Below are 26,504 nucleotides of genomic sequence, written 5' to 3'. Positions count from 1 at the left end.
CAACTGAATTTTCTATTATCTCTTGTATTTTATGTCTTTTTTGTCTTCCTGTGCTGCAATCTAGATTCTGACTTATCTTTTAGTTCACTTATTCAGTGTTCAGTTATGTCTAATCTTTTGGTAAACTTGTGCTTAAAATTATTTTTATTATGAAAATATTCAAATATACACAGAAGTAGAGAGGACAATATTATATTCTCATGTATGTATCACCTGGCTTCAACATTATCATCATTCCACTTTTGTGGTTTCATATGTGGTCATTGAGTTGGAAATTTTTTATTATTGTATATATTTATTTTCCAGAAGCTTTCTTTGGCTCTTAGTCTCATCTGCTGTGTTATTTTTTATAGTTCCCTGTTTCTGGTAGGTATTTTGAAGCTTGCGCTTTGTCTATTCAATTGTAGTAAGCATAGTTATTTTATCATTTGATAATTTCAGTATTTCTCGTTTACTTCTGCTGCTCTGTCGTTTCTTCTGGTTCTCATCTGTGGTGCATAGGTATGTATTTATTCTTTTTATTGATACCGTTCTTTGTTCTTGAAGGACTATTTGTGGAGAGTCTTATTTGCCGAGTGAAGGTGCCTTACTCCAGAGATGATGTTTGCATTTACCAGGCTTCTGGGGGAGCTCAGCAGTTAGTGAACCCTCACATCAAGATTATTTCTGGAGGCCTCTTGGACCACCTAGGCAATGTGAACCTGGGCTTCACATCTGCATAACCTGGGGCTGCAATTCTCAATGTTACTTGTCACTTTTCAGTTTGACTCCTAGTCTTCAAATTGCCAGGGCCACTTTGCTTGCAGAAAGCTGGAAGTGAGTTTACTTTTGGTTTACCTCACCTTAAGGTGTTAGCCCTTTGGGGTCTTAATTTAATGTGAGGAGGGTCTTATTTAAATTCTTTACCTGGAGTGGACCTTGCTCCTTGATGTTTTGTCACCAAAGTCAAAATCCAGTTTTTTGATATAGGAATCTATGCCTACGAAGTTATTATAAGAGATACAGGCTCCCGTGGGCCATGGAGCTTCCAAGCCAGGGTGGACCTCATATCCACCAAGATGGGCCCACAGTTGGCCCTCTGTATGGTGTTTATGATCTGACGCTGGTTGAATCCACCCATGTGGAACCCATGGATAGGGAGGGCCAACTAAGGGACTTGAGCACTGTGGATTTTGGTATTTGCGGCAGTCCTGGGAACCAATACCTGGCGGATAGCGAGGGATGACTATATCCTTTTGCTACTGAACTGTCACGTGGGAGCGCCAATGAGACTAGGTCCAATATATGGACTTCTGCGAGGGCTACTCCCATGAACACCAGACAGTGCCTTGCTGGCAAGCTGAGTTTCCTGTCTCATACTCTCGAGTGAATCTGATGCTGAAACATGGCGGTTGGTGGCATTGTCAGTCTGAATATTTAGTTTAGCCTGGGAAGATGCCCTGTGCCCCACTGGCCTGCACCCCCATCCCCACTGGCCTAGCAGAATAGGGTCATTGAATGAATGTCCTCACGTCCCAAAGGGGTTTGGAGTTGCCTGTGCTCTGCTTCACTCTCTTGGACTTGGGACTACTGGTTCCTTACTGTCCTGCCAACTCTTCTGCTTTTAAGGAGACTTTTAAATTAACAGCTCTATTGAGATGTAATCACGTACAATTCATCCATTTAAAGTGTACAATTCAGTGGTTTTTGGTATATTCAAAAAGTGGTGTAATCATCACCACTTTGTAATTCCAGAACATTTTTATCAGCTCAAAGAGACCCTGTATTTAACACTTCTTATATTTAATTCTGCATTTTAAGAAGGAAGAATGTCTCCTAGCTGTTAATCTAGCCCACCTCCACTGAAAATGTTTATAACCCATATTAATGTATTTTTTCACCTATTTTAATGCATACGTTCATATAACTTTTATTACAAAATTCTTATTGTATACAATTTTTTCTTTTTGAAGATTAGCCCTGAGTTAACATCTACCACCAATCCTCCTCTTTTTGCTGAGGAAGACTGGCCCTGAGCTAACATCCGTGCCCATCCTGTACTTCATATGTGGGAGGTCGCCTCAGCATGGCTTGACAAGCAGTGCTAGGTCTGTACGTGGCGAACCCTGGGTCGCCGAAGCGAAATGGTGTGAACTTAACCACTGCACCACCAGGCTGTCCCCTTACTGTATACACTTTTTGGTAAGTGTTTGTGACGCATTTCCTTGTTACTAGATTTTTTTCTGACAAGTGATATATGCAAATACCAAAAAAACTCAAAAAGTACCTAAGGGCAGTGAAAGTAAAGTATCATTTACCTCCCCAAAGACCATCACTTACACCTCTTATATACCCTAAGAATATGCTTCTCTGTGTACACAGTCTGATAAAACGTTTTTCACTTGATCTTGAAAGCACTGCATCTGTGTGGATAGAGCTGCCTGGTCTTTTCTAGGGTTTGCATTTTATTCCACTGCAGTGCTCAGACTGCTGTTACCTTCTAGAGAGTTTACTTATGTACAGAAGTGAGAATGGCTTGATTTAATGCTATTTTCAGTTTTGATATCAGTTATGCTAGTTTCATAGAATGAGTTGAAGAACTCATCTTGTTTAATGTTTTGTAGCAGGATTTATTTTATTTTCTTATTCATTAATTTCTGCTTTTACCTTTATTTCTTTTCTGTTATCTTACCAATCTTATCACTAATACCAGGAAACTATTATTGCATGAATGAGTAATGTAAGATGAGATGATTATGGCCTGACTATACAAATATGAATACTTCTGTAAATACTAAATGGTAATACATACAAGTAACTATCATGTATGGAGCAAAAAACTACACAAAACTGTAAAGCGAAGTTAGGGAATGTGACTAATCAAAAAACCTTTCATGGAAGTGAAATTATTTTCCTATGATTTATTTTAGCATGCAACTATAGGCTAGAATGTAAGAAACAGCTATTGCATATTTTGGTCCCACGAAATCCTTTTACTGTTTCATTTCAAAGTAGGTAAAGTTTAATCACTGAAGAAAAATACCCCCAAATAAAATACTGTTTAACAAACACAAAATTAAAGGGCTATTCAGAAAGACAGAGATCAGCTTGTCTTTTTATCATAGAAAAAATTTTATTTTGTTAACAGTGTCTTTTTCACTGCCACGACAACATCTGAACAAACTTTAAACCCTTTAGAGACCTCAATACAGAAAAATTACAGGAGACAAAATATGTTTTTTAAATAAAAAGATAATGAAAAGTCAAAAAATTTTAATGCTACACTTCTTAATATCCATGGAAAAAAATTCAAGTTTAAATACTCTTGACTGTATTAAAGAAAGTATAAAATACTTAATTCTACATTTTTAAACACCATTATTTTAAGAATTAGTCAAGTTTCTTCATACTGACAGCTTGTTTCCAATACTTCCATATATCTTAAATAGTACATCTCTAAAAAATCTTGAATTCTGAAAAATAAGTAGAAAAAAATGTAAGCTGCTGTTCTCAAATCTTTTTTTTTCTTTTTGGTGAGGAAGATTGTCCCTGATCTAAGATCTGTGCCAATCTTCCTCTATTTTATATGTGGGACTCTGCCACAGCATGGCTTGATGAGAGGTGCATAGGTCTGTGCCTCGGATCTGAACCTGTAAACCCCAGAACACCGAAGCAGAGTGCGCGAACCTAACCACACACCACCATGCCAGCCCCTGCTGTTCCCAAGCCTTTTAAAAAATTTTTAATTGTGATAAACTACACATAACAAAATTTACCATCCTAACCATTTTTAAGTAGTATTAAGTAAATTCAGTAGTATTAAGTATATTCATTATTCTACAACCAATCTCCAGAACTGTTTCATTGTGCAAAACTGAAACTCCATGCCCATTAAATATCTCATTCCCCCCTCCCCCCCCACCAGCTCCTGGCAACCACCATTCTACTTTGTCTCTATGAATTGACTACTCTAAGTTCCTCATGTAAGTGGAATCATACAGTATTTCCTTTTGTGACTGGCTGATTTCACTGAGCATCATGTCCTCAAGGTTCATCCATGTAGCACGTGTCAGAACTTCCTTTTACATACTGCTTTGCATATCCACTCACCATGCAACACCTTTTGGCTATTATGAATAAAGCTGCTATGAACATGAGTGTACCAATCTCTCTTAGGGACCCTGCTTCAATTCTTTTGGATATATGCCCAGAAGTGGAATTGCTGGATTATAGTTTTAATTTTTGGAGGAACTGCCATATTTTGCATACTGGATCCACCATTTTACATTCCTACCAACCGTGTACAAGGGTTCCAATTTCTCCACAGCCTTGCCAACATTTATTTTCTGTTTATTTGATAATAGCCATTCTATAGTAGCCATCCCAATGAGTGTGAGGTAATCTCACTGTGGTTTTGATTTGCATTTCCCTAGTGATTAGTGAGGTTGAGCATCTTTTCATATCTATTTGTATTCATAGGTTCATTGGCCACTTGGAGAAATGTCTATTCAAGTCCTTGGCCCATTTTTTAATCTGGTTGGTTGTTTCTGTTTGGTTTTAGGAGTTCTCTATATTGTAGGTATTAATCCCTTATCAGATATATGATTTGCAAAAATATTTTCTCCATAGTTTATCCATATGGTCCCCTACTGAACTTAGTTTTGTCTTTTATACTACAAATACTGCTCTAATAAATAAATCTTTACTTGTATATGCAAACACTTATAGATATTCCTAGAAGAGGAACTGCTGGATCAGAAGGTATATGTATTTATAACTGACACAGTACCAAATTGCTCAGAAGAGGTTATACCACTTTATACCTCCACCAACTCTATTACCCTCTTCATGATCCTTCTGTACAACTTCAAGTTTATTTTCGCAACTCTGAATTAATACTTCTAACTCTAAATAAGATACATTAACTGGAAATTTAGGTAACAGATCAAGACTAATACCTAATAATTTCCTATGTCAATGACTTAGAGATAATGCTGATTGCAACACACTAACAAAACCTCATTAAGGGAAAGAGGCATTTGAAAGTCCAGGTGCTATTCAAATTTTACCTTCTGTAAGTCGGCTTGCACCACTTCAACACAGACATTAATAAAACTTCTTGGGTTTTCCTTGGGGTCTTCCCAACTTTTTTTCCATTTCTTTTTTCAGTTTATTTGCTTTGTATCTTTCAGCCATTGACACAAGGTCCTCTGGGATACTCTAAAACCATTAAATGTATTATTAGGAATGAGATTTTTCTTTTAGTGTAACAGTTTTTCTACAGTATGCTAAAAATGCCTCTGAATCATTTCAGTCAGAGAATCTCCACAATTGATTACATGACATCTTTCAAACAGAATGAAATGTGTCTTCCTGCACATTAAACTCTGAGGCTATCTTCAGGCTATAAAACCAGACTGATCTTAAAAACCCCCATCATTATGCTACTCCCCTCCTTGCATAGCCCCTTCAGTTGCTTTCCAGTGACCTTAACATGCCTTATCTGGTGCCACGTACTGCACGTTCTTTGTCACCTCCAGGTCTGCGTATCTTCTCTTGCTGGAACACTTCGCCCATTCTACATCTCTCCCAACCTCCAAACCCACTGGCTTCTTCCTGAGCAAGGTTTTCACTGATGCTCATCCCTATTAGATTAGGTTCCCTAATTATACGATATGGTAGCTCCTTACCGTGCCATGCTACAGCCCTCACATGTTTACTTACTTATTTTATCTGTCTTTCTTGATAAACAGTAAGCCCCAGTACTTGGAATAAATGAAATTATTTTAAAATTAGAAAAGTGATATGAGGTAGAGTTCTAATAAGTTGTATATTCTCACCTGATTTGCTCTTTCCAGAATATTAATTAATTCATTGGCAACTCTCCAATCATTTCTAGTGAGAAGGGTAATTGACACTCCAGTTCTCCTTTAAGGGGGAGAAAAACTCATGTAATTTGAGTTATAATTTATATTCATGCTTCAGTTAGCAAAACAGAATAAAAACAGCAGTAGCAAACCCTCAACTCTTTCACAAGCCCTAATATGTGTTATATATTACAGTTTAGCATCATTGGAATAGCCATTTGCAATCTAAATAATCAGCGGTGGTTGTCACAGGGGGCTTATGATGGTAGTACTCTCCGCGGGAAAAGAGGTCCTCTTACAGATGCCCGGTTGGACAAGAGAGTTACCATAGGGTTTAGCTCACTGTTGTAACACTAGAGATATAAAGCGAAGAGTGAAATCGGAACCAGTTACATGCAGCTAATCATAGAGGGGTCTGCTTGACCCTAGAACAGACCAATTGGACAGGGATAAAGTAAAAGCAAAGTAGATTCTGGGGCAGAGCAATTGACAGGCAAGAGAACAAAACAGTTTTCTAAGTGAGAGCAGTCTCTGAGGGGAATAATGAGGAGCCAGGGTTGGCTTCTTCCACGAGTGGACTATGCAGACTTACCCTGCCCTTCCAGTGCGCCCTACCCTGTGCACATATTCTTCAATGTTCCGGGGAAAATCATAATTATAGACATGTGTGACATCATGCACGTCAAGCCCTCGAGATGCTAAGTCAGTAGCAATCAGTATTCTCACTTTACCTAAAGAGTAAAGCCAAAAAGAATATAGACACACTCTGGCATAAACCAACCCAAGGCATATCTGAAAAGTATATTTTCCCCTAATATCTAATCAGGTGAACTATTACTGCTTCTAATATTAAAACACTTATGATGGGGCCGGCCCTGTGGCTGAGTGGTTGTGTTCATATGGGTTTCGCCGGTTTGGATCTTGGGTGTGGACCTAGCACCGCTCATCAGGCCATGCTGAGGTGGCATCCCACATGCCACAACCAGAAGGACCTACAACTAAGATATACAACTTTGTAGTGGGGGGCTTTGAGGAGAAGAAGGAAAACAAACAAAACACACAAACTATAATGAAAATGGGAAAGGGATATTTATAATCTTTCTTTTTTACTTTTTTTAAAGATTGGCACCTGAGCTAACATCTGTTCCCAAGTTTTTTTTTTAATTATTCTCCCCAAAGCCCCCCAGTACATAGTTGTATATTCGAATTGTGGGTCCTTCTAGTTGTGTCACGTGGGATGCCACCTCAACATGGCCTGATGAGCAGTGCCACATCTGTGCCCAGGATCCGAACCGGTGAAACCCTGGGCCCCCGAAGCGGATCCCGCGAACTTAACCACTTGGCCACGGCCCGGCCCCTAGTCTTTCTTTTTAACTGCTGGCAAGTTACAACACAATAGAAATCATGGTTCAGCAAATGGCCCCTGAATCATCTGAACCATGTCACAAAGATGTATGCCTTTCAGGTCACTTAATAGAAATCTCCCCCACTGCAAATTACCTTGATATCCAGGTTTAAAAATTAGCTTTTTGAGTTTGGATAGTTCTGAGAGTCTGATTAATAATATTTAGAGCTCTAACAGGTATAGTTTTGGAATCTGCAAGTGGAGGACAGATCTTAGAAATGGGTTCCCTGAAAAGGTGCTGTCACTCAGCCAAGCCCAGGCATTGTATGCTTTTAAACAACAACAAATACTAATTGCATAAAAGTACCTGTTTTAAAGTTTTCTAATGCTCTCTCTCGATCGCTTTGCTCTCTGTTGCCGTGCAGAGACTCCACTGATATATGTTGGAGAATGAGGTCACTTGATAAGTGATCAGCACTTAGGCAAAAGATAAAGTCAGTAATCTTAAGTGCTTATTCTAACACACCATTAGTTCACTAGTTTTACCTCTATTAGCGAAACTCCGAAATAAGGTACTGTAAGACATACACACCCCCATTTGAAATTAGTATACAAACAGAAATAATGCTAAACAAACCAGTTTGACTGATGCTTAAAAATGTAAAAGAGAAAAATACTTACACAGCTTTTCTGCTGACAAACACTATGACTTTGTCTTTGGGAGACATGCTCTCTAGGAAAGTCTGGATGTGAGATCGTTTCTCTTCTTCTGTGGTGACAATTATATTCTGCTTCACGGTACTCACAGCCTGAAGGGTTCAGAGACCACAGTACATCAGCATCGATGGGCAAACCTCACACACTGGCTCGAAATATATCTATTTCTATCATTGGTTACTGTTTTAATAAACTACTCACAGGAAAGAAGGCAAGTCCTTGCAAAATTACCTGTTTCTACTTAAAGATCAGTAGCTCAGCCTTTCACTTTTCTATCACTTACTCACCCAAGCTAAGTTGGGAACCCCTGCATGCTTGGGAGTGTGCTGAAAGCAAGTGGTTACCATTGGAGGAAGAGAAACACACATGGGGTGAGGCCAAGCTTACAAAAACTATCATCATGAAGTTTGGGTATAGCCCTTCCAATGAAGGAAGATGATCAGCTTAGGACACAGGAGTTTGCATTCAACGAGTATTTTGACAATTTAATGCAAAATAAAAGGTAGCATTGGTACTATTTTTTGACCCAGAGATAAAACAGGCTTTAATAGCATTTAATGACAGGAAAGAATCAAGTATTTATCCTGCCTTTTGTGAAATTTAATGAAATGAGCCTAAGCAATCACCCACTATTATTAATTGCTAGTGATTAAGTAAAAAGTCAATTTTCATTGATGATTAATTTGAAAGGCCAATTTCAATTACTAAGTGAAAAGCCAGAGAACTTTATAATGGAGGAGAGATAGAATGCAGATCTTTGATTATGAATTGTTTCATTACTAACAACATCTGAACCCATCGATCAATCTTACCTTCACAAAAAGAGCACATCAGACTTACATCTATGCACATCTGTAGACCTTGTTTAGAACCTGATTCTAACAGAGTTAATAAAAATGGGATGTCAGGAAATTAGGAACACTGACTGGATATTTGATGGTATTAACAGATTATTAAAATTTTAGATGAGTGATAATAGTACCGTAGTTAAAGATTAGTGTTTTAGACATAAAGAATTTATGGATGAAATCATAGCCATCTAGGATTTGCTCTAAAATTAGGGAGCAGACAGAGTAGACATGCCAAAACACAAAGTAATTAAAACTTCCATAATAATATTTTTAACAATAGTAATAAAAAACAAGCTTACAACTAGGTCCAGAGTACCAACATATACAATCATTGGCTCTTTCAAATAAGATTGTGCGAGTCGACGGACAGAATATGGCCACGTTGCACTGGAAATAAAACATGATACACAAATATTAAAATTATAAATCAGGGGCCAGCCTGGTGGCGTGATGGTTCAGTTTGCATACTCCACTTTGGTGGCCTGGGGTTTTGCAGGTTCAGATCCTGGTCACAGACCTACACACCGCTCATCAAGCCATGCTGTGGTGGTGTCCGATATGCAAAACAGAGGAAGACTGCCACAGATGTTAGCTCAGGAACAATCTTCCTCAGCAAAAAGAGCAAGACTGGCAACAGATGTTACAGGGCCAATCTTCCTCACCAAATAAAATACAATATAATAAGATTTATTATAAATCAAATATTACTAAGTTTCCTTAAGAATGCTATGAACCAGGGGCTGGCCCCGTGGCCGAGTGGTTAAGTTTGTGTGCTCCGCTGCAGGCGGCCCAGTGTTTCGTTGGTTCGAATCCTGGGCGCGGACATGGCACTGCTCATCAAACCACGCTGAGGCAGCGTCCCACATGCCACAACTAGAAGGACCCACAACCAAGAACATGCAACTATGTACTGGGGGGCTTTGGGGAGAAAAAGGAAAAAAATAAAATCTTTAAAAAAAAAAAAAGAAGAATGCTATGAACCAAATTACCTATGAAAGACAAATTTAGTATTTTTCAATAAGGCAGATTTTACAGAAAACTAATGTTTCACAAAGAATTGTTCAACTATAGTGAAGCTACTAGATGAAACCTTTAAATAAGTTTAATAAATAGGTTTCTAAATCAAAGGTGAGAGAGACCTATATTTTAAATTCTAATCTATGGAAAGGTAAAATGAATTTAAGTGTTAGACTAGCTTTCTCTTGGCCTTTATAAAAGACAAAAAACCTCTAGAATTTTTCATACATTGTGAGCAGGCAAAACCAAGTGCTTATGTCAAATAAAAACATTTTAAGTGTACTGATGAAAGGCTCTGTAAAGTGAAATGTTTCTTCAACCATATGTATTATGAAAATAACCGCCTTTTGTACTTTCACAGTAATTATACAATGATGGGAAAAGTAGTAGGAAAATGAAGTGAGGAAATTTAGTATATTTCCTCAGTTATACACTACTCTTTTTAATGCTTATGACACAGAAGATATAAGCCCAGGTCTATAGGTCACTCTGCCTTTAAACAACAGTCACTGTTTCCTCACTTTTATCTTGGGCAAAAAAGTCTTCAGTAACCAAATGTTTACCTCTAAGGCCAGGTGATCACTTAGGACCCTACTATGCAGCAGCCTCCCCAGCAGGAATCCCCTGTGCATGTTTGATAGAAATCTCTACTGTAACCTAGGTAACCTAACAGCCACGTGACACTGTTACACTGAGTTGCTGAACTAAGTGATGACATGATCTTTCACCTAAGGATCTCAAAATGTTCTCAAGTAAAGCTCTAAAATCCTGTGGGGAAATCAACCAAAAAGAACGGATTCCAGTCCAATGGTTTTGCAGATGAGCAGTCATGCATCTACTTACCTTGTCATAACAGTCTGCCTGTCTGGGCGCACATCCAACAAAATCTTCATTATCTGGGGTTCAAATCCCATGTCCAGCATCTTGTCGGCTTCATCTAATACCTGCGTTAAAAATGGCTGTGGCTGACTATGGAAAACAGTACAGAGATTCCTCAAAAAACTAAAAATAGAACTACCATACGACCCAGCTATCCCACTACTGGGTAGCTACCCAAACAACTTGAAATCAGTAAGTCAAAGTAACATACGCACCCCGATGTTCCTTGCACCACTATTCACAATAGCCAAGACATGGAAGCAACCCAAGTGCCCATCAACCGAAGATGTGGTATATATATAATGGAATACTACTCAGCCATAAAAAAAAGACAAGTTCATCCCATTTGCAATAACATGGAAGGACCTGGAGGGAATTATGCTAAGCCAAATAAGCCAGACTGAGAAAGACAAACACCAGATGATTACACTCATATGTGGAATATAAACAAACATACGGACAAAGAAAACAGTTCAGTGGTTACCAGGGGAAGGGGGTTGAGGGGTGGGTACTGGGGGTGAAGGGGAGCACTTATGCGGTGACAGATAAGAAATAATGTACAACTAAAACTCACATAGATGTAAACTATTATGAACTCAATAAAAAAAATTAAAAATAGAAATACCATATGATCCAGTCATCCCACTATTGGGGATCTATCCAAAGAATTTGAAATCAGCAATTCAGAGAGACTCATGCACCCCCCTATGTTCATTGCAGCATTATTCACAGTAGCCAAGATGTGGAGGCAACCTAGATGCCCATCGACTGATGATTGGATAAAGAAGATGTGATATATATATACACACACAATGGAATACTACTCAGCCATAAAACAGGATAAAATCGTCCCATTCACAACAACATGAATGGACCTTGAGGGTATTATGTTCAGCAAGGTGAGCCAGATAGAGAAAGACAATCTCTCTGTGACTCCACGCATATGTGGAAGATAAACAAACACACGGCAAAAAAAGAACAGATTGGTGGCTACCAGGAGAAATGGGGAGTGGGGGTGGGCACAAAGGGTGAAGTGGTGCACCTATAACATGACTGACAAATAATGTACAAGTGAAATTTCACAAGGTTGTAAACCATCATAACCTCAATAAAAAATAAAACAGAAAAAAAATGGTTGTGGCTGGATTAGATATGGAAGGCAGCTAATATGTATGCTCTCTTTTATGAATACCAAAAAGGTAATTTTTTCTCATTTTCCCTTTTATGTAAGCAATTATTTTAATTTATCTAAGAGAAAATAAGCTATCTGTAGTTGTAACAGATTGACTTGATCTTTTTAAGTTGGCTAACTAATAGTTTCTAAATCTATTTAAAGATTTTTTTTTCCTTTTTCTCCCCAAAGCCCCCCGGTACATAGTTGTATATTCTTAGTTGTGGGTCCCTCCAGTTGTGGCATGTGGGATGCCACCTCAGCGTGGCTCGATGAGTGGTGCCATGTCCGCGCCCAGGATTCGAACCTGAAACACTGGGCCGCCTGCAGCGGAGCGTGCGAACTTAACCACTTGGCCACAGGGCCTGCCCCCCTAAATCTATTTAATGAAAAAAATTTAAATGTCTAAAACATCCATGTGGACTTTCTATTTTCTTTTGTAATTATCTAAATTTTCCAAAAAGTATAAAAAACATTTAGAATTATCCTAAAAATCCTTATTTTAACATACTAGAGGGACTGGGAAATATTCCTAGGATTTAAAACCATTATAAAATGGACAGCCATCTAAGACAGCTTTTTCAAGTTCAGCTCTTTCTGCTGGTATCCCACACCCCAGCTCTGTGATTACCAAGTAGGTTACACTTTTCAGGTTCACAAAGTTATTCATTTGCAGATCGTTCAATCTTCCTGGAGTTGCAATAATGATATCTACACCTTTTGTCAGGTCTTGTATTTGTCCATTTCTATCTCCACCACCATATATACAAACACTTAAAAAGAAAAGACAGAAGTTCATGTTCAGGCAAGGAATACCCCATCACAACTCAAAATCCCAACCAACCTAAGCATATTGGATATAAAATAACAAAATAAAAGGTATATAAATCAAAAAGAGTAGCAGATCCCTTTGATAGTGATTTGCCCCTTTCTGAGAACTACCTACACCCATCCAGGGACAGCAGTGTGTCCCAGAGAGCCATGTTTCTATCATCATTACTTGACTCCAGCACCCTGGCTACCACTGATTTGGATCAGGAGTAATAGCTGACCAATGCTGAGCCGTTTCAGATTCTCAAAATGTGTGAAAAATAATGGGGAGAATGTTTAAAGCTACAAATGTTTAAAATACTGATGCAAGAACAGCCAAAGAAATGACTGACCTTTTAAGACCTTTATAAGAATACTTAGAACATTCAGCTTCCACTTGAAGAGCTAATTCTCGAGTGGGTGTGAGGACTAACATGCCAGGTCCATTCCTTTTTTCTCTAGCTCTTTAGAGAGAAAACAGATTAATATTAAAGCATCTGTCTCAGATAAAAAGGGACATTGATTCAGTGCTTTCAAGATATTTAGTAATGACTGTCAAATCACATACATCCACCATAAAGAGTGGAGAAATAGAGAAAAACAGCCAAACAAAAAAAATCCAAGGGCCTACCTACCAGCCTTTTCATTTAACACGGCCAATGCTTTCCTGTGTCAAACATTCTCTCAGAGAATAGCATTTTGTACTGGACATGATAATTCAAACAATTTGTTTCCAATGTTTCACTATTAAGACTTTCGGTAGATACTACCTACTGCTTCCTAAAAATGTTTCGTCAATTTCTACTTTCAGCAGCCCAGTACAAGTGTATTTCCCTGAGATGAGGCGTTACCTTTTGACCAATGCAATAGATAAAAGAAACTTTAACTGTATTCTTGGTGTCTGTATCTATTAAACTTTTATGAAGAGAATCCAGCTGTAGAAATTCTTACATTGGTTGAGAGTCCAGATGGATAAACCCAGGTATTAAGTAGGACAGTGTCTTCCCTGTTCCAGTTTGGGCTACTCCGATAAGATCTATTCCTTGTAGAACTATTGGCCAGGCCTGTGACTGAAACAGAACAATAAACGTTAAAATAATCACTACATTTCCTTTTGCCAAGTGTCCCTCCTCTCCTAGTCTGAAATGTCTTTCAGCGAACATGTCTTGAGTGCTGGACACTGGTGGGAAGGAGCTGCGGGGCACGCTCACGGGAGCCAGTTGCTTCCTGGTGATTTAACTTCTAACAATCTGATACTGTTTGGGGGGGAAAACCAGTGAAATATGAGAATTAAAGAAAGCATACCTGAATTGGTGTTGGCTTTTGAAAACCTGCCTTTTGAATGTTTTCCATAACTTCAGGATAACACTGAAAGGCATCCTCAAATTGACATGTGGGGTTGGGGATAGGGCGTTTCTCACCACCTTTCAGGTCATCACACATTATATTATAATTTTCCTTCCTTTAAGGAAAAATGGAACAAGCATTAGTGGCTTTCGTTGCTATACCCCCCAAGCAAGAAACGTTTTCCAGCATTAGTTCACGTCATACCTACAAATTCAACTGCAACTGATTAAAACAAGACTGTTAGTAAAGACAGAGTAAAATGTACTAAGAAATAGAAGTGAGCCTATCTTTTTCTTTTCAGATAGTTGCAGAGAGAAGGAAAAAAAAAAATCACATTGTATGTATGAAATGGGTCAATGAAAGTTTCATGGAAAGGTTAAGAACAAAGCCTGAAAATTATACGCGTCATTATTCAAAAAGCAGATCTGGCAAACACCTGAGGGAGGGCCTACAAGGTGCCACATATATTTCCTCAATTTATCTTCAACAAGCCTGTGAAGTGGGAATTCTTCTCATTTGACAGGTGATCATCATTAGTTACTTGTCCAAAGTCTGAGCCCCACTGAAACCCTAGAGTAACTGTTCTTTCTGCTATACTATACTACCTTAGTTTTATAACAGGCTTTCATCGAAAAAAAACGCTGCCATTAGGACCCTTCATGCCAGATAAGGACTGAAGAGTAAGAATTTATTCTAACATTCAGATATCAGATCAATTTCTTATGATTTTCAAGTTTTAAAAATAATTCTCTAAAACCGCTGTCCAATACAGGAGGCACTAACCATGTGTCTTTTTAAATTTAAAATTTTAAGTTAAAAATTCAGTTTCTCAATTATACTAGCCATATTTTAAGTGTTCAATAGCTATTGACTATTGTGACTATTCCATTAGACACAAATATGGCCCATTTTCCATCTCTGCAGAAAGTTTTATTGGATGGCAATGCTCTAAAGTATATATCATGTAGGATGTGACCAAGTTTTCATTTGAATATGGTCTTCAAATGCAATCATTTCAAATTTTAGCCTAATGAGTTAATCTAATAACCTAACTATACAAATACTTAAAGTAATAAAATGACCCACCTCCAATTGTCTACTTGCATTTGTGACATTGAACTTGTTGTTTCTGACTCCATGTAAAAGTTTTTCTTAATTAGAGGCAAATCTGGGACAAAGACGAAAATTCAAACTTTGACAAATGAGAATTTACATTTCACTGACACTTATTCAAAGTAACAGAAATCAAACTAAAATATGTATTAAGTTCACTTTGCATACACACAGCTTTAGACAGTCATTCTACATTTTGCCAGCCAGGCTTATGCCAGTGTCTAAGAAATTTCCCTTTCTGGGGGCCGGCTCCGTGGCCGAGTGGTTAAGTTCGCGCGCTCGGCTGCGGCGGCCCAGGGTTCGGATCCTGGGCGCGGACATGGCACCGCTCGTCAGGCCACGTTGAGGCGGCGTCCCACATCCCACAACTAGAAGGACCTGCAACTAAGATATACAACTGTGTACGGGGGGTGTTGGGGAGATAAAGCAGAAAAAAAAGAAATTTCCCTTTCTGGTTTGTCTTTCAATTACATTTTTCGCCCAAGAAAGAGATCTTTAATAATTAAGTATAAAATAAAATAAGCCAAGCTTTAGAAGACATACAATCATCACAGCTGATAAATCTCTCAAACATAATAAATTGATTTTATCCTTTCTTTGAAGGTCCATCCCATTGCTTTTTAGGAATAAAATATTTGTCCTTACTTTGTCCCCTAAAGCTATTTTGTTTTCTTTCTTAAATGCCTATCATACCTCCTCCAAACTTAAATCCTTTATCTGGCCTCCCATCCGAAATATCAACACACAGATTGTTGACCATTCTGGTCATGCTTTTGTCAGTCATCTACTTCAGATTTATGAATTGGAAACTGGAACTTCACATGCAGATGCGCTGACCACCACAGTGGAATTAATCATTGTTAATACAGCTTTTTATTTTTAAATAAATGATGTTGTATTACTACCTGATTCTGATAGCCAAAATTAGTGCCTGAATTTACTCTGAAATTTGGTGAATATAATGTGGAACGCTACACTCCATATATAATTCCAAGTGAGAATTTCATCTAAAATTAAATTTCAAAAACCCATCTCTTCTCAAGAACCGTATGCCCTCATTAAATGTTGTCCCTCTTACTTTGCCCTTGTCAGCTAAGACACTCCAAGACCAAGTTCTGCTCAATCACAGCAACAATGTTAACACCTGAGGGTTGGCCTGTTTATGCCTCTCATTTCCCCCTGGGACTGATTTTCTTTTTATTTTATTAAACTTTTGCAGTGAGTTACCTCGAATAAGACAAGGTGCAGACAAGTTTAATATTTATAGCATAAACCACAACGCAGACAACACAGAAACTATCATGCCCCAGGGGCTCACCGCAGCACTTCAAATTTTACTATCATTTTTCATGTAGATTTCATTACAAAAAGTAACACACTTTATAGAGGATAAAAACCTTAAGAGAAACACCAAGACCAAGTATAAATGTCAGGATGCAGCACTAACCTGCCCACTTTTTTTTTTCCCATTTCAAACCTTCTTCTCGAATTTGATCCCAGTCAATCAATGGCTGATCTTCCGTGACAACACTGACATTTGCCCTTACACCCCTTCCAGCAGAAGGGTGGAGTGCAACGATATCTGTTAAAAATATTCTCACCAAATTAGTTTCAAAACAAATCCTACCAGTACAAAATCCCCAGAACCATTTTACTATTTTGTTTTAATAACCAGACAGTAATGCTAAATATAAAATTTAGGGCTTTAGTACTATGGTACCATGACAATTCTGGTCATGCTTTTGTCAGTTATCTACTTCAGATTTACGAATTGGAAAAAAAATTTAATTTATTGGAAAAGAGAAGTTAAACAGTACGAGAGCCTAGTGTCTGCTAATAAATCACATGTATCACTTAATCTTTACAATACTCCTATGAGGCAGACATTACCCCAGGTTAACAAATAAAGAAACAGTCTTAGAGGCTTCTTGGAGATTCCTTTCCAAGAAACAGTAAGAAGCAATGCTGCCTCTGAAGCCAAGACCCTTCTTTTTACTTGCTTGTTGCTTCTGGAAATGGTTCAATAATGGCTTTTCTCGAGTCTAAGCAGATCTGAGATTTTTAAAATACCAAATAATTAGGCAGTTTTCAAAGTAAGTCGTGTTTAGGGAAGAGACCATGGCGACAGGAGGCCAGGACTAATCCTTGCTCTATCATTAACAGTGAACTGTGTTAAAAGGCTGTTTTGTTTTTTTCACTCACCTGTGGCTAAAAGTAAAACTGCTAGGCCTAATCACAGAGATTAAGTGTTGTAGTGTAAGGAAAAAAGTATTCTGGGATTCCATCGCAAAAAACTTCTAGATTAGATCTAATGATGGCAATCTAAATCTTTGTAATCAGAAAAAGCATCAGCTATAATACGACTTATAACACTGAATGAAATTTTAAAAATTTTACAGGGCTTTAGTGAGCAAAAATTACTTACCAACTCTGGGTTCTGAATTATAATTTTCTTGTTTTTTAACAAGATTATCTATCACGGCTTTTGCTTTTGTCTGCATCATCTTGCTGCCAAAAATTTTGACTTCTGCTTCGGGATACCCTTTTATTATCTAGATACAAGGGGAAAAATAGAGGAGACTGGAGTCCCTTCACCATTTCTCCCTCCAACAGTCACTCAACTTCAAGTAGTATAAAACATAAGATAAATATGGTATTGCTGTCAATCAGTGTCGGATCTATTATGGAAGGCTTTTGTGCAGGAAAAGGTCATGAACACAGGATTTGTGTTTTGGAAAGATGCTCTGGCCACAGTGGAGAATGGTTGTAGGAGGATAAGCCTAGAAGGAGGATGATCAGTTAGGGGAGAATGCCCCAAATGATCTGATTCCCTTAGAGAAATACAGGACATAGAAAGGACTCTGTGATGGACTGGTTGTGGGATAAGAAGAGTGGGTAACCTGAGATTTCTGGCTCGGGAACCTGGGGAATGATGCTGCTGTTTACTGAGATTGGGAGCACAGGAGCAGCTCAAGGTTTGAGGGATAAAGGTCAGGAAGGGCATGACGAATATTCCCAAGATCTCATTCCTCAGTGGAGATTCTCTCTAAAGATTTTTACCTTCATGAGTCAAAAAACATAGACTAGAATGGAGCACAGCTCAGGTGAGTTCTTGGAAAGAATGGCAGTATGAAGAGCTTGGGCTACTTATCTAAGTTACCACAGTACATCAAAAACTAGAGTTAGGAATGAACTTTGCTCTTTAAGAATTTAGGAACACAGATCACTTACTTGTATTTTGGTGTTTGTTGTACTTTGGATGTCTCTTATTTTTGATCCACCATGACCTGTTTTTAAAAATAAAGAATTTTTTTTTAAAAAAAAGCAAATTGAAATTAACAAAGGGGATTTACACATTTTCCTCTAAGAAACTCCTCTAGTTCTTCCCCAAATCATCCAAACAAAGGCTCCTAGGGTCCAGTAATCACTTTCGGTTTGGAAAAAGGGAAGCAAGAGGTCTCTATTCCAAATTTTGGTGGGTAGTGGGAGGCTCCTTTCCCAGAGACAGATACTAAGGATTCATTATCAGCTCAAGCAAAAGCCATCTGGATGCAAAGTGTTGGCAAGATAGCAGAGAAACTGGAGGCTTTGCACACTACAACTCAACAAAAAAAATTGCAATTAAAAAATGGTTACAGGTCTTGAATAGACATTTCTCCAAAGAAGACACACAAATATCCAACAGGTATATATGAAAAGATGCTGAAATCATCAGGGAAATGCAAATCAAAACCACACTGAGATACCTCACACCTGTTCCAACAGCCATAATCAAAAAGACGACCTAAGTGTTGGTGAGGATGTGGAAAAAAGGGAACCGTTGTGCACTGCGGATGGGGATGCAAACTGATACAGCTACTGTGGAAAACAGTATGGAGGTTCCTCGAAAAACTTAAAATAGAAATACCATATGATTCAGCAATCCCACTTCTGAGCATTTATGCAAATGAATGTAAATCAGGATCTAAAATGACATTTGCCCCTCAGGTTCATTTCAGCATTATTCACAAGCTAAGAGGTCGAAAAAAATCTAAATGTCAACAGATGACCGAATGATGAAAATGTGGCATATACATATAATGGAAGTCTTCAGCCTTAAAAAAGGAAATTCTGCCATTTGTGACAATGAACCTTGAGGACATTATGCTAAGTGAAATCAGCTCATTACAAAAATAAGTGCATGATTTTACTTCTACGAGGCATGTAATATAATCGAACTTATAGAAACGGTGGTTGCCAGAGACAGGGGGAAATGAGGAGCTGTTCAACGGGTGGGTTCAGTCATGTAAGGTGACAATGTTCTAGAGATCTACTACTCAACACTGTTCTTATGGTTAACAATACCGTACTGGACACAAAATTGTTATGTCTGAATTTATGTCGTGTACCACAATTTTAAAAAACTGGATCCAGAACCAACATCAAGTGGTGCTCTCTAGCACGGTGCTTGCACTTCACAAGTGCTCAATAAGTGTTGAGAGCTGAAGTGATTTTTATTGCAAACCTGACCCCTTTAGTTTGTGCAGTGTCACTCTTCAGATCCCTGAGCCCGAGCCTCCCTGAAGGGTCAAGGAATCTCTGGCTGGCCTGCAATCAGTCTTACAGCCCTCTATTTAATAGAAGCCTACAAAATCTGTTCATTTTTTCAAAACAGGTTAAAAAAGAGGTAAAGCAAAATATTAGCTCCCATACCTAATGGGCAAAATGTTGGAATTCCTCCTTAGACTTAACGGCAAGAAACGGAGTAAATCTAAATTCCAATAATTTCTAAATGCTTTTCAAAGAAATTTATAAGACTCAAGATAAACTCAGAAAAAAGATCCTGTTTTTCAGCATATAACTCATAATCAAGTTAAAGAAACTACATGCAGGACACAGCTATTGCTCCGAGCAGCACTACCGTACCATCCTAAGCTTCTCATCTTCGGTTAAGGGCTCTAATGGTGCTCAAACGGACTGATTTCAGCACCGCTTTGTCTCCGTTTTGGGGCAAGCTGTCAAAGGCCTGATCTTTCAACTCAAATAATTCTTAAGTTTTCTAAAAGTTTGCTCTCTTCAAACATCGTCGCTTTAAAATATCAAAAGGTGCATTAAAAGACATCATTCTAGCACCAGAAGGCACTAGAAAGGTCGAGGGACCTGAGTCTCCTCAGGCGGCAGCTGCCTGCGGGCGAGGCGGGCGAGGCGGGCGAGGCGGGCGAGGGGCGGGCGGGGCGGCCCCGCCCGTCCCCCGCCCGCCCCCCGCCCGCCCCGTCGCTCTCACCGATCACCGCGCCGACCCAGTCGCTCTTCAGCCCAAAGCAGAGCGGCGGTTCCCAGAGACCGGCGGCCGCAGACTGCCGGCGGCCGGGGGTCTCCCTCCAGCCGCCAGCTCTGCCGCTCGGCTCCTCTGCCGGCCTCGAGGTTCGCCGGGAAGCAACGACCCATGGGGAGGCGTTGGCGCTCGCATCTTGCCGGGACATGGTTTGGCGAAGAAGGTCCTGCGCGTCCGACATCGCCGCGGCCGCCTGCACCCCCGCCCGCGCCGTCGCACGGCTAGCCTTCGCGGCGGCCACGCCCGGCTGCTCAAGGGGCCCGCGCGAGGCTCGCCCCGCCCCGCCCCGCACAGCCGCACAGCCATTGGTGGGCGAGACGTTGTGGGCGGGACCCTCGCGTTTTGACCAATCCGCTCTCTAAATCATGCGTGCGCATCCTGAACGAGTTGGGCGCCGCCCGCGCGTTCGTGACTGGGCGTGGGGCTCGGCCGAGCTCCTGCGTTTTGCCTTGCTCGACTCCCTCCTCCGGTACCCCGTTCTCAGTGGCTCGGAAACGTTATTAACCGTGGCTTGTAAACATCACTCAGTTTTACACCGGGACCCAAAACATACATAAAAAATTTGAAACAAAAAGTTGACAAAACAGTGTTTACCATTGCTACGTGAACAGCGTTTTGATATATTTAAGGCTAAATTAGTTTTTAAAAAGTTGGTTGTAATCCATAAAATTTAATCACCCACAGTTTAAAAATCTCTGGCCTAAGAGATGCTGCTTCAGAGCTTCACACAAACACTCAACCTGAATGTTTACTGTAGTTTTAGAGCTAATGAAATAAATTGAATAAATGCCTAAAGCACTCCCATCATTGTAGCCTGACTCTGTGGCTGGACGTATTCCAGGCATGCGAGGCAGCTGGAGCGCCCCTTCTTTGATTAGGATCTTTAAATTGCCTGAACAAATCTCAGTTCAATCATCCATCAAACGTAATAGACATCTGTTGTAACGCTAGGTGCTGTAGTCTGTGCCCAGGATTGGAAAAGAAAAAAGTAGTAGACTTAGTCCATCCAAGATTGTATGGGTTAACTCTTGAACTCAACTCTATGGAGTTAATTATAACTCAGTGTAATAATCTCTGGACAAAAAGGATAGGATGACTGTGCTATAGGAGGACCCAAGGAAATACAAAAACACAAATGTGTTATGCATTTAATCTCCAGGCTCTAATCCTTAATCTGAAAAGGATAGTATCAATAATCTTTAGAGAGGAATTTTGTTTGATTAGGTTTGCTAATATCTTGTTGAGGATTTTTGCATCCACGTTCATGAGAAATAGTTCTATAGTTTTGTTGCACTGTCTTTGTTTTCGGTATTAGGGCAATGCTGGCCTCATAGAATGAGTTATGATGTTTTCTGTCTGCTTCCATCTTCTGGAACACGTTGTAGAAAATTGGCATAATTTCTCCCTTAAACGTTTGTTAGAATTCACCAGTGAACACATCTGGGGCTGGTGCTTTCTGTTTTCCAAAGTTATTAATTATTGATTCAATTTAATTAATAGATATACAGGTAGGCCTATTCAGTTTGTCTATTTATTCTTGTGTGAGTTTTGGCAGGTTGTCTTTCAAGGAACTGGTCCATTTCATCTAAATTATCAGACTTGAGGGCATAGACTTGATCACAGAATTCCTTTAGTATCTTTTTAAACTCCATAGTGATGTCCCCTCTTTCATTTCTGATATTAATAATTTATGTCTTCTCTCTTTTTTTCTTAATTAGCCTGGGTAGAGGTTTATTAATTTTATTGAATTTTTTCAAAGAACCAGCTTTTGGTTTTATTGATTTTCTCTATTGATTTCCTATGTCCAATTACATTGATTATTTTTTCCTTCTGCTTACGTTAGATTTAATTTGCTCTTCTTTTTCTGGTTTCCTAAGGTGGAAACTTAGATTGATTTTAGGTCTTCTTTTCTAATATATGACTTTAATGCAATATATTTCCCTCTAAGCACTGTTTTCACTGCACCCCACAAATTTTAAGTTGTTTTCATTTTCATTTAGTTAAAACTATCATTTAATTTCTCTTGAGATTTCTTCTTTGACCCATTTAGAAGTGTTTTTGTTTAGTCTCCAAGTTTTTTGGGATTATCTAGCTGTCTTTCTGGTGATTGCTAGTTCAATTCCATTGTGTTCTGAGAACATACATTGTATGATTTCTATTCTTTTAAATTTGTTAAGGTGTGTTTTATGGCCCAGAAGGGGGTCTGTCTTGGTGAATGTTTCATATGAGCTTGAGAAAAATGTGTATTCTGCTTTATTGGATGAAGTAGACCGTAGAAATCAATTATATCCAGTTGATTGATGGTGCTGTTGAGTTCAACTATGTCCTTACTTATCTTCTGCCTCCTAGATCAGTCCATTTCTTTCTTTCTTTCTTTTTTTTAAAGATTGACACCTGAGCATACATCTGTTGCCAATCTTCTTTTTTTTCCCTTTCTCTTCTCCTCAAAGCCCCCCAGCACATAGTTGTAGATCCTAGTTGTGAGTGCCTCTGGTTGTGCTATGTGGGACGCCACCTCAGCATGGCCTGATGAGTGGTGCCATGTCCGCACTCAGGATCTGAACCCGTGAAACCCTGGGCCACCAAAGCGGAGCACACAAACTTAACCACTCGGCCATGGGCCGGCCCCCTAGATTAGTCCATTTCTGATAGAAGGGTGTTGAAGTCTCCAACTATAATGACTGTAGTGGATTCATCTCCTTGTAGTTCCATCAGTTTAGCCTCATATATTTTGATGCTCTATTCTTAGACACATACATGTTAGGGATTGTCATGGCTTCTTGGAGAATTGAGCCCTTTATCTCATTTATATATTCCTCTTTTTCCCTGTTTAATTTCCTTGCTTTGAAGTCAGCTCTGTTTAAATTAATATAGCTACTCCAGCTTTCTTTTCATTAGTTTTGTCATGGTATCTCTTTCTCCATCCCTTTACTTTTATTTATTTATTTTTTTGTTTTTTTTTTGGTCTTTTTGTGTGTGTGTGTGAGGAAGATAGGCCCTGAGCTAACATCTGTTGCCAATCTTCCTCTTTTTGCTTGAGGAAGATTGTCCCTGAGGTAACACCTGGGCCAGTCTTCCTCTATTTTGTATGTGGGACACCACCACAGCGTGGCTTGATGAGCAGTGTGTAGGACTGTGCCCGGGATCCAAACCCGTGAACCCCAGGCGCCCAAGGAGAGTATGAGAACTTAACCACTGGGCCACCGGGCGGGCCCAATCCCTTTACTTTTATCATATATATCTTTATATTTAAAATAGTCTTCTTGTAGACAACATATTGTTAGGTGTTTTTTTTTTTTTTGAGCCAGAACAGTAATGTCATTATTAAAATACATGTATTCCAAGACCAAAAACCAGCATAAAAGCTTAATGAAGAATCCCAGATGTGATTTGTTATGCACACATAGACTTTCTGTAAATAGATTTGTATTGATTTCAGATTTTATGCAACTGATAATTGTTGAGTCTGTTGTCTTGAACTCTTGGTTCACAATCTAGAAACTCTGACCCACCCTGGATCCTTTTAGACTATGGAGCTTAAAAATCGAAGGGATTATACTGGTATATAATATTATACCAATATGAAGGGTAAAAAGTTTTTATTTAAAGATCATCTGATAGCTCCTACTACAGTGCAATCTCAGTTTAACATTGTTTTGAGATCTCACCAAGGAAGGCTTCCTCAAGGAAGGGCTTTTTGGTATTTCAGTAATTCCTTCAAAGGGATGTTGAATCCTACATATTTGATTTCTCTCTAAAGTGACTAGTTTATGCCAAGATTCAAGATATCTATAAAATTAATACCCTTGAGTTCATAGTATCTTTCTGTCCCAGTGTATGATACAATCTTGTATTCTTTTTTCTTTTTATTGAGTTCATAATAGTTTACATCTATGTGAGATTTCAGTTGTGCATCATTTCTTATCTGTCACCACATAAGTGCTCCCTTCACCCCCTCTACCCACCCCCAAGCCCCTTCCCCTGGTAACCACTGAACTGTTTTCTTTGTCCGTGTGTTTGTTTATATTCCACATACGAGTGTAATCATCTGGTGTTTGTCTTTCTCAGTCTGGCTTATTTCGCTTGGCATAATTCCCTCCAGGTCCTTCCATGTTACTGCAAATGGGATGAATTTGTCTTTTTTTATGGCTGAGTAGTATTCCATTGTATATATATATACCACATCCTGTTTACCCAATCATTAGTCATGGGCACAGGTGTTGTTTTTAAATCCACTCTGACGATCTCTGCTTTTAATTGGTATACTTTGACCATGAACATTAAAGTGATTACTGATATAGTCGGATTAATAGCTGCCATATTTGTCACTGTTTTCTGTTTGTTTTCCTTGTTCTTTGTTCCTGTTTTTGTTTTCCATTCTTTTCAGCTTTTTGTGGTTTTAATTGTGCATTTTAAAAATTCCATTTCCCCTCCTATCTTAGCATATCAATTATTTTACTCATTTTAAAATTGAGTTATTTTAATATTGAGTTTTAATAGTTCTTTGTATATTTTGTATACAAATCCTTTGTCAAAAATGTTTTTTGCAAATATTTTCTCCAAGCCTGTGGCTTGTCTTTTTATTCTATAAACAGTGTTTTTCACAGAGCAGAAGTTTTTAATTTTGTTTAAGTATTGTTCTTTCTGAAGGATTTCCTTCACTTTATCCCACCACATAAAGCTGAATTTTACCAAACATTTAAGGAAGAAATTATAGAAATTCTCTAAAATCTCTTCCAGAAACTGGAAGCACAGGGAATACTTCCTAACTCATTCTATGAGGCCAAAATTACCCTTACACCAAGAGTGCACCCTAAGATAAATTATGGGCTTTGAGTGGCAAGGGTGTGTTGAGGTCGGTTCATCGTGTAACAAATGTGATGCTGTGGAGGCCTTGTGTTGGGGGGAATGGATGAGAAGTATATGGGAAATCTCTATACTTTCTGCTCAATTATGCTGTATACTTAAAACTGCTCTGTAAAAATAAAGTCTATTTTTTAATTTTTAATTTAATTTTTTTTTGAGGCAGATTAGCCCTGAACTAACATCCGCCGCCAATCCTCCTCTTTTTGCTGAGGAAGACTGGCCCTGAGCTAACACTGGTGACCATCTTCCTCTAATTTATGTGGGACGTCTGCCACAGCATGGCTTCACGAGTGGTGCCATGTCCGCACCCGGGATCCAGGGGGCAAACCTGAACCCAACTGCTGCACCACCAGGCCGGCCCCTAAAGTCTATTTTTTGAAAAGAGGAGATTCGTGTCACTCAAGCTTTTCGTTTTTGGTGTTTTTCATTGGATCAGCTAATCCCTTGACCTTGGGCAGTTGATTAGCAAATGACAACATTCTGATACTTTGTGCTCTCACTTGGTGAGAGGCGGTGAAGAGAGGTGGATCTAAAACGGTAAGCCCAGGTAATAAGAATCCTTTACTTTTCTGTATTTTAAATTATTCATAAAATAGAGCAAAATTAACCCCCTTCACCCCGGTCTGTCACACTAAGCCCTTTGTGATAAAAAAACTGGTGAAACTTTTTATTCAAGGTTCCAGCTAGGACTTATAAAGGCGTCACTAAGCAAGCAGAAAATCCGTAAGGCTGCAGGGCTTTCAGGTCCCATCCTCCACCTACCTTCCCCTCCAGACAGTGAAAAGGATGAAAGGGCAATTGTGACCTGAGGGTCCACCAAGGCTGCCCCTCCAGCAGATGGAAAGGCTTCCCGAGTTCACACCTTCGCATGTAACCCTCCACATGGTGTCTCTGACTTCTTGTATAACTCTCCCCCTGGCGTCTCTGACTTCGTGCGTCACACTACCCCTGTCATTTCTGACTTACTGGGTAACATTCCCCCGTTTTCTCTGACTTTGCTCGTAACGCCCCCTGGCATCTCTGACTTTGTGTGTCACACTCCAACTGGCCTGTCAGACTTCGTGTGTCACACTCCCCCTGGTGTCTCTGACTTCTTGTGAAACATTCCCTGTGGCATCTCTGATTTCGAGTGCCTCACTCGACCTGTCGTTTCTGATTTCATGTGTAACACTCCACGTATCCTCTCTGACTTCATGTGTAACAGTCCCCCTGGCATCTCTGGCTCTGT

The 26,504-nt window shown here is 39.2% G+C and overlaps 1 protein-coding gene across 1 annotated transcript; it reads right to left on the bottom strand.

Moving 5' to 3' along the window:
• Positions 1-3,092: 3,092 nt before the first annotated feature.
• Positions 3,093-20,700, bottom strand: DDX43 (DEAD-box helicase 43). Its single transcript, XM_070558922.1, has 17 exons — positions 20,360-20,700; positions 18,328-18,383; positions 17,522-17,648; positions 16,544-16,678; positions 15,070-15,151; positions 13,942-14,098; positions 13,588-13,706; positions 12,990-13,100; positions 12,458-12,599; positions 10,620-10,720; positions 9,059-9,146; positions 7,873-8,000; positions 7,559-7,668; positions 6,439-6,577; positions 5,820-5,907; positions 5,049-5,199; positions 3,093-3,452 (listed from the first exon to the last, which is right to left on the bottom strand). Exons 1-16 carry the CDS (start codon positions 20,589-20,591, stop codon positions 5,086-5,088), a joined length of 1,929 nt encoding a protein of 642 aa, XP_070415023.1. The 5' UTR covers positions 20,592-20,700; the 3' UTR covers positions 3,093-3,452; positions 5,049-5,085.
• Between the last annotated feature and the right edge of the window lie 5,804 nt (positions 20,701-26,504).

Source organism: Equus przewalskii, chromosome 9 (assembly GCF_037783145.1).
Source record: "Equus przewalskii isolate Varuska chromosome 9, EquPr2, whole genome shotgun sequence".
NCBI lineage: Eukaryota > Metazoa > Chordata > Mammalia > Perissodactyla > Equidae > Equus > Equus przewalskii.
This window is presented reverse-complemented; position numbering and strand designations above follow the sequence as displayed.

Bases quoted from the DNA above. Each gene is read 5' to 3' on its own strand.
- DDX43 (XM_070558922.1), bottom strand. From the start codon at position 20,591: ATGTCGGACGCGCAGGACCTTCTTCGCCAAACCATGTCCCGGCAAGAT. The intron at 12,600-12,989 runs GTCAGTCATTTC...TTTCTTTTTAAG, and splicing joins TCTTATAAAGGTCTTAAAAG to TGTTTGTATATATGGTGGTG. The intron at 7,669-7,872 runs GTAAGTATTTTT...CTTTTGCCTAAG, and splicing joins TTTGTCAGCAGAAAAGCTGT to TGCTGATCACTTATCAAGTG.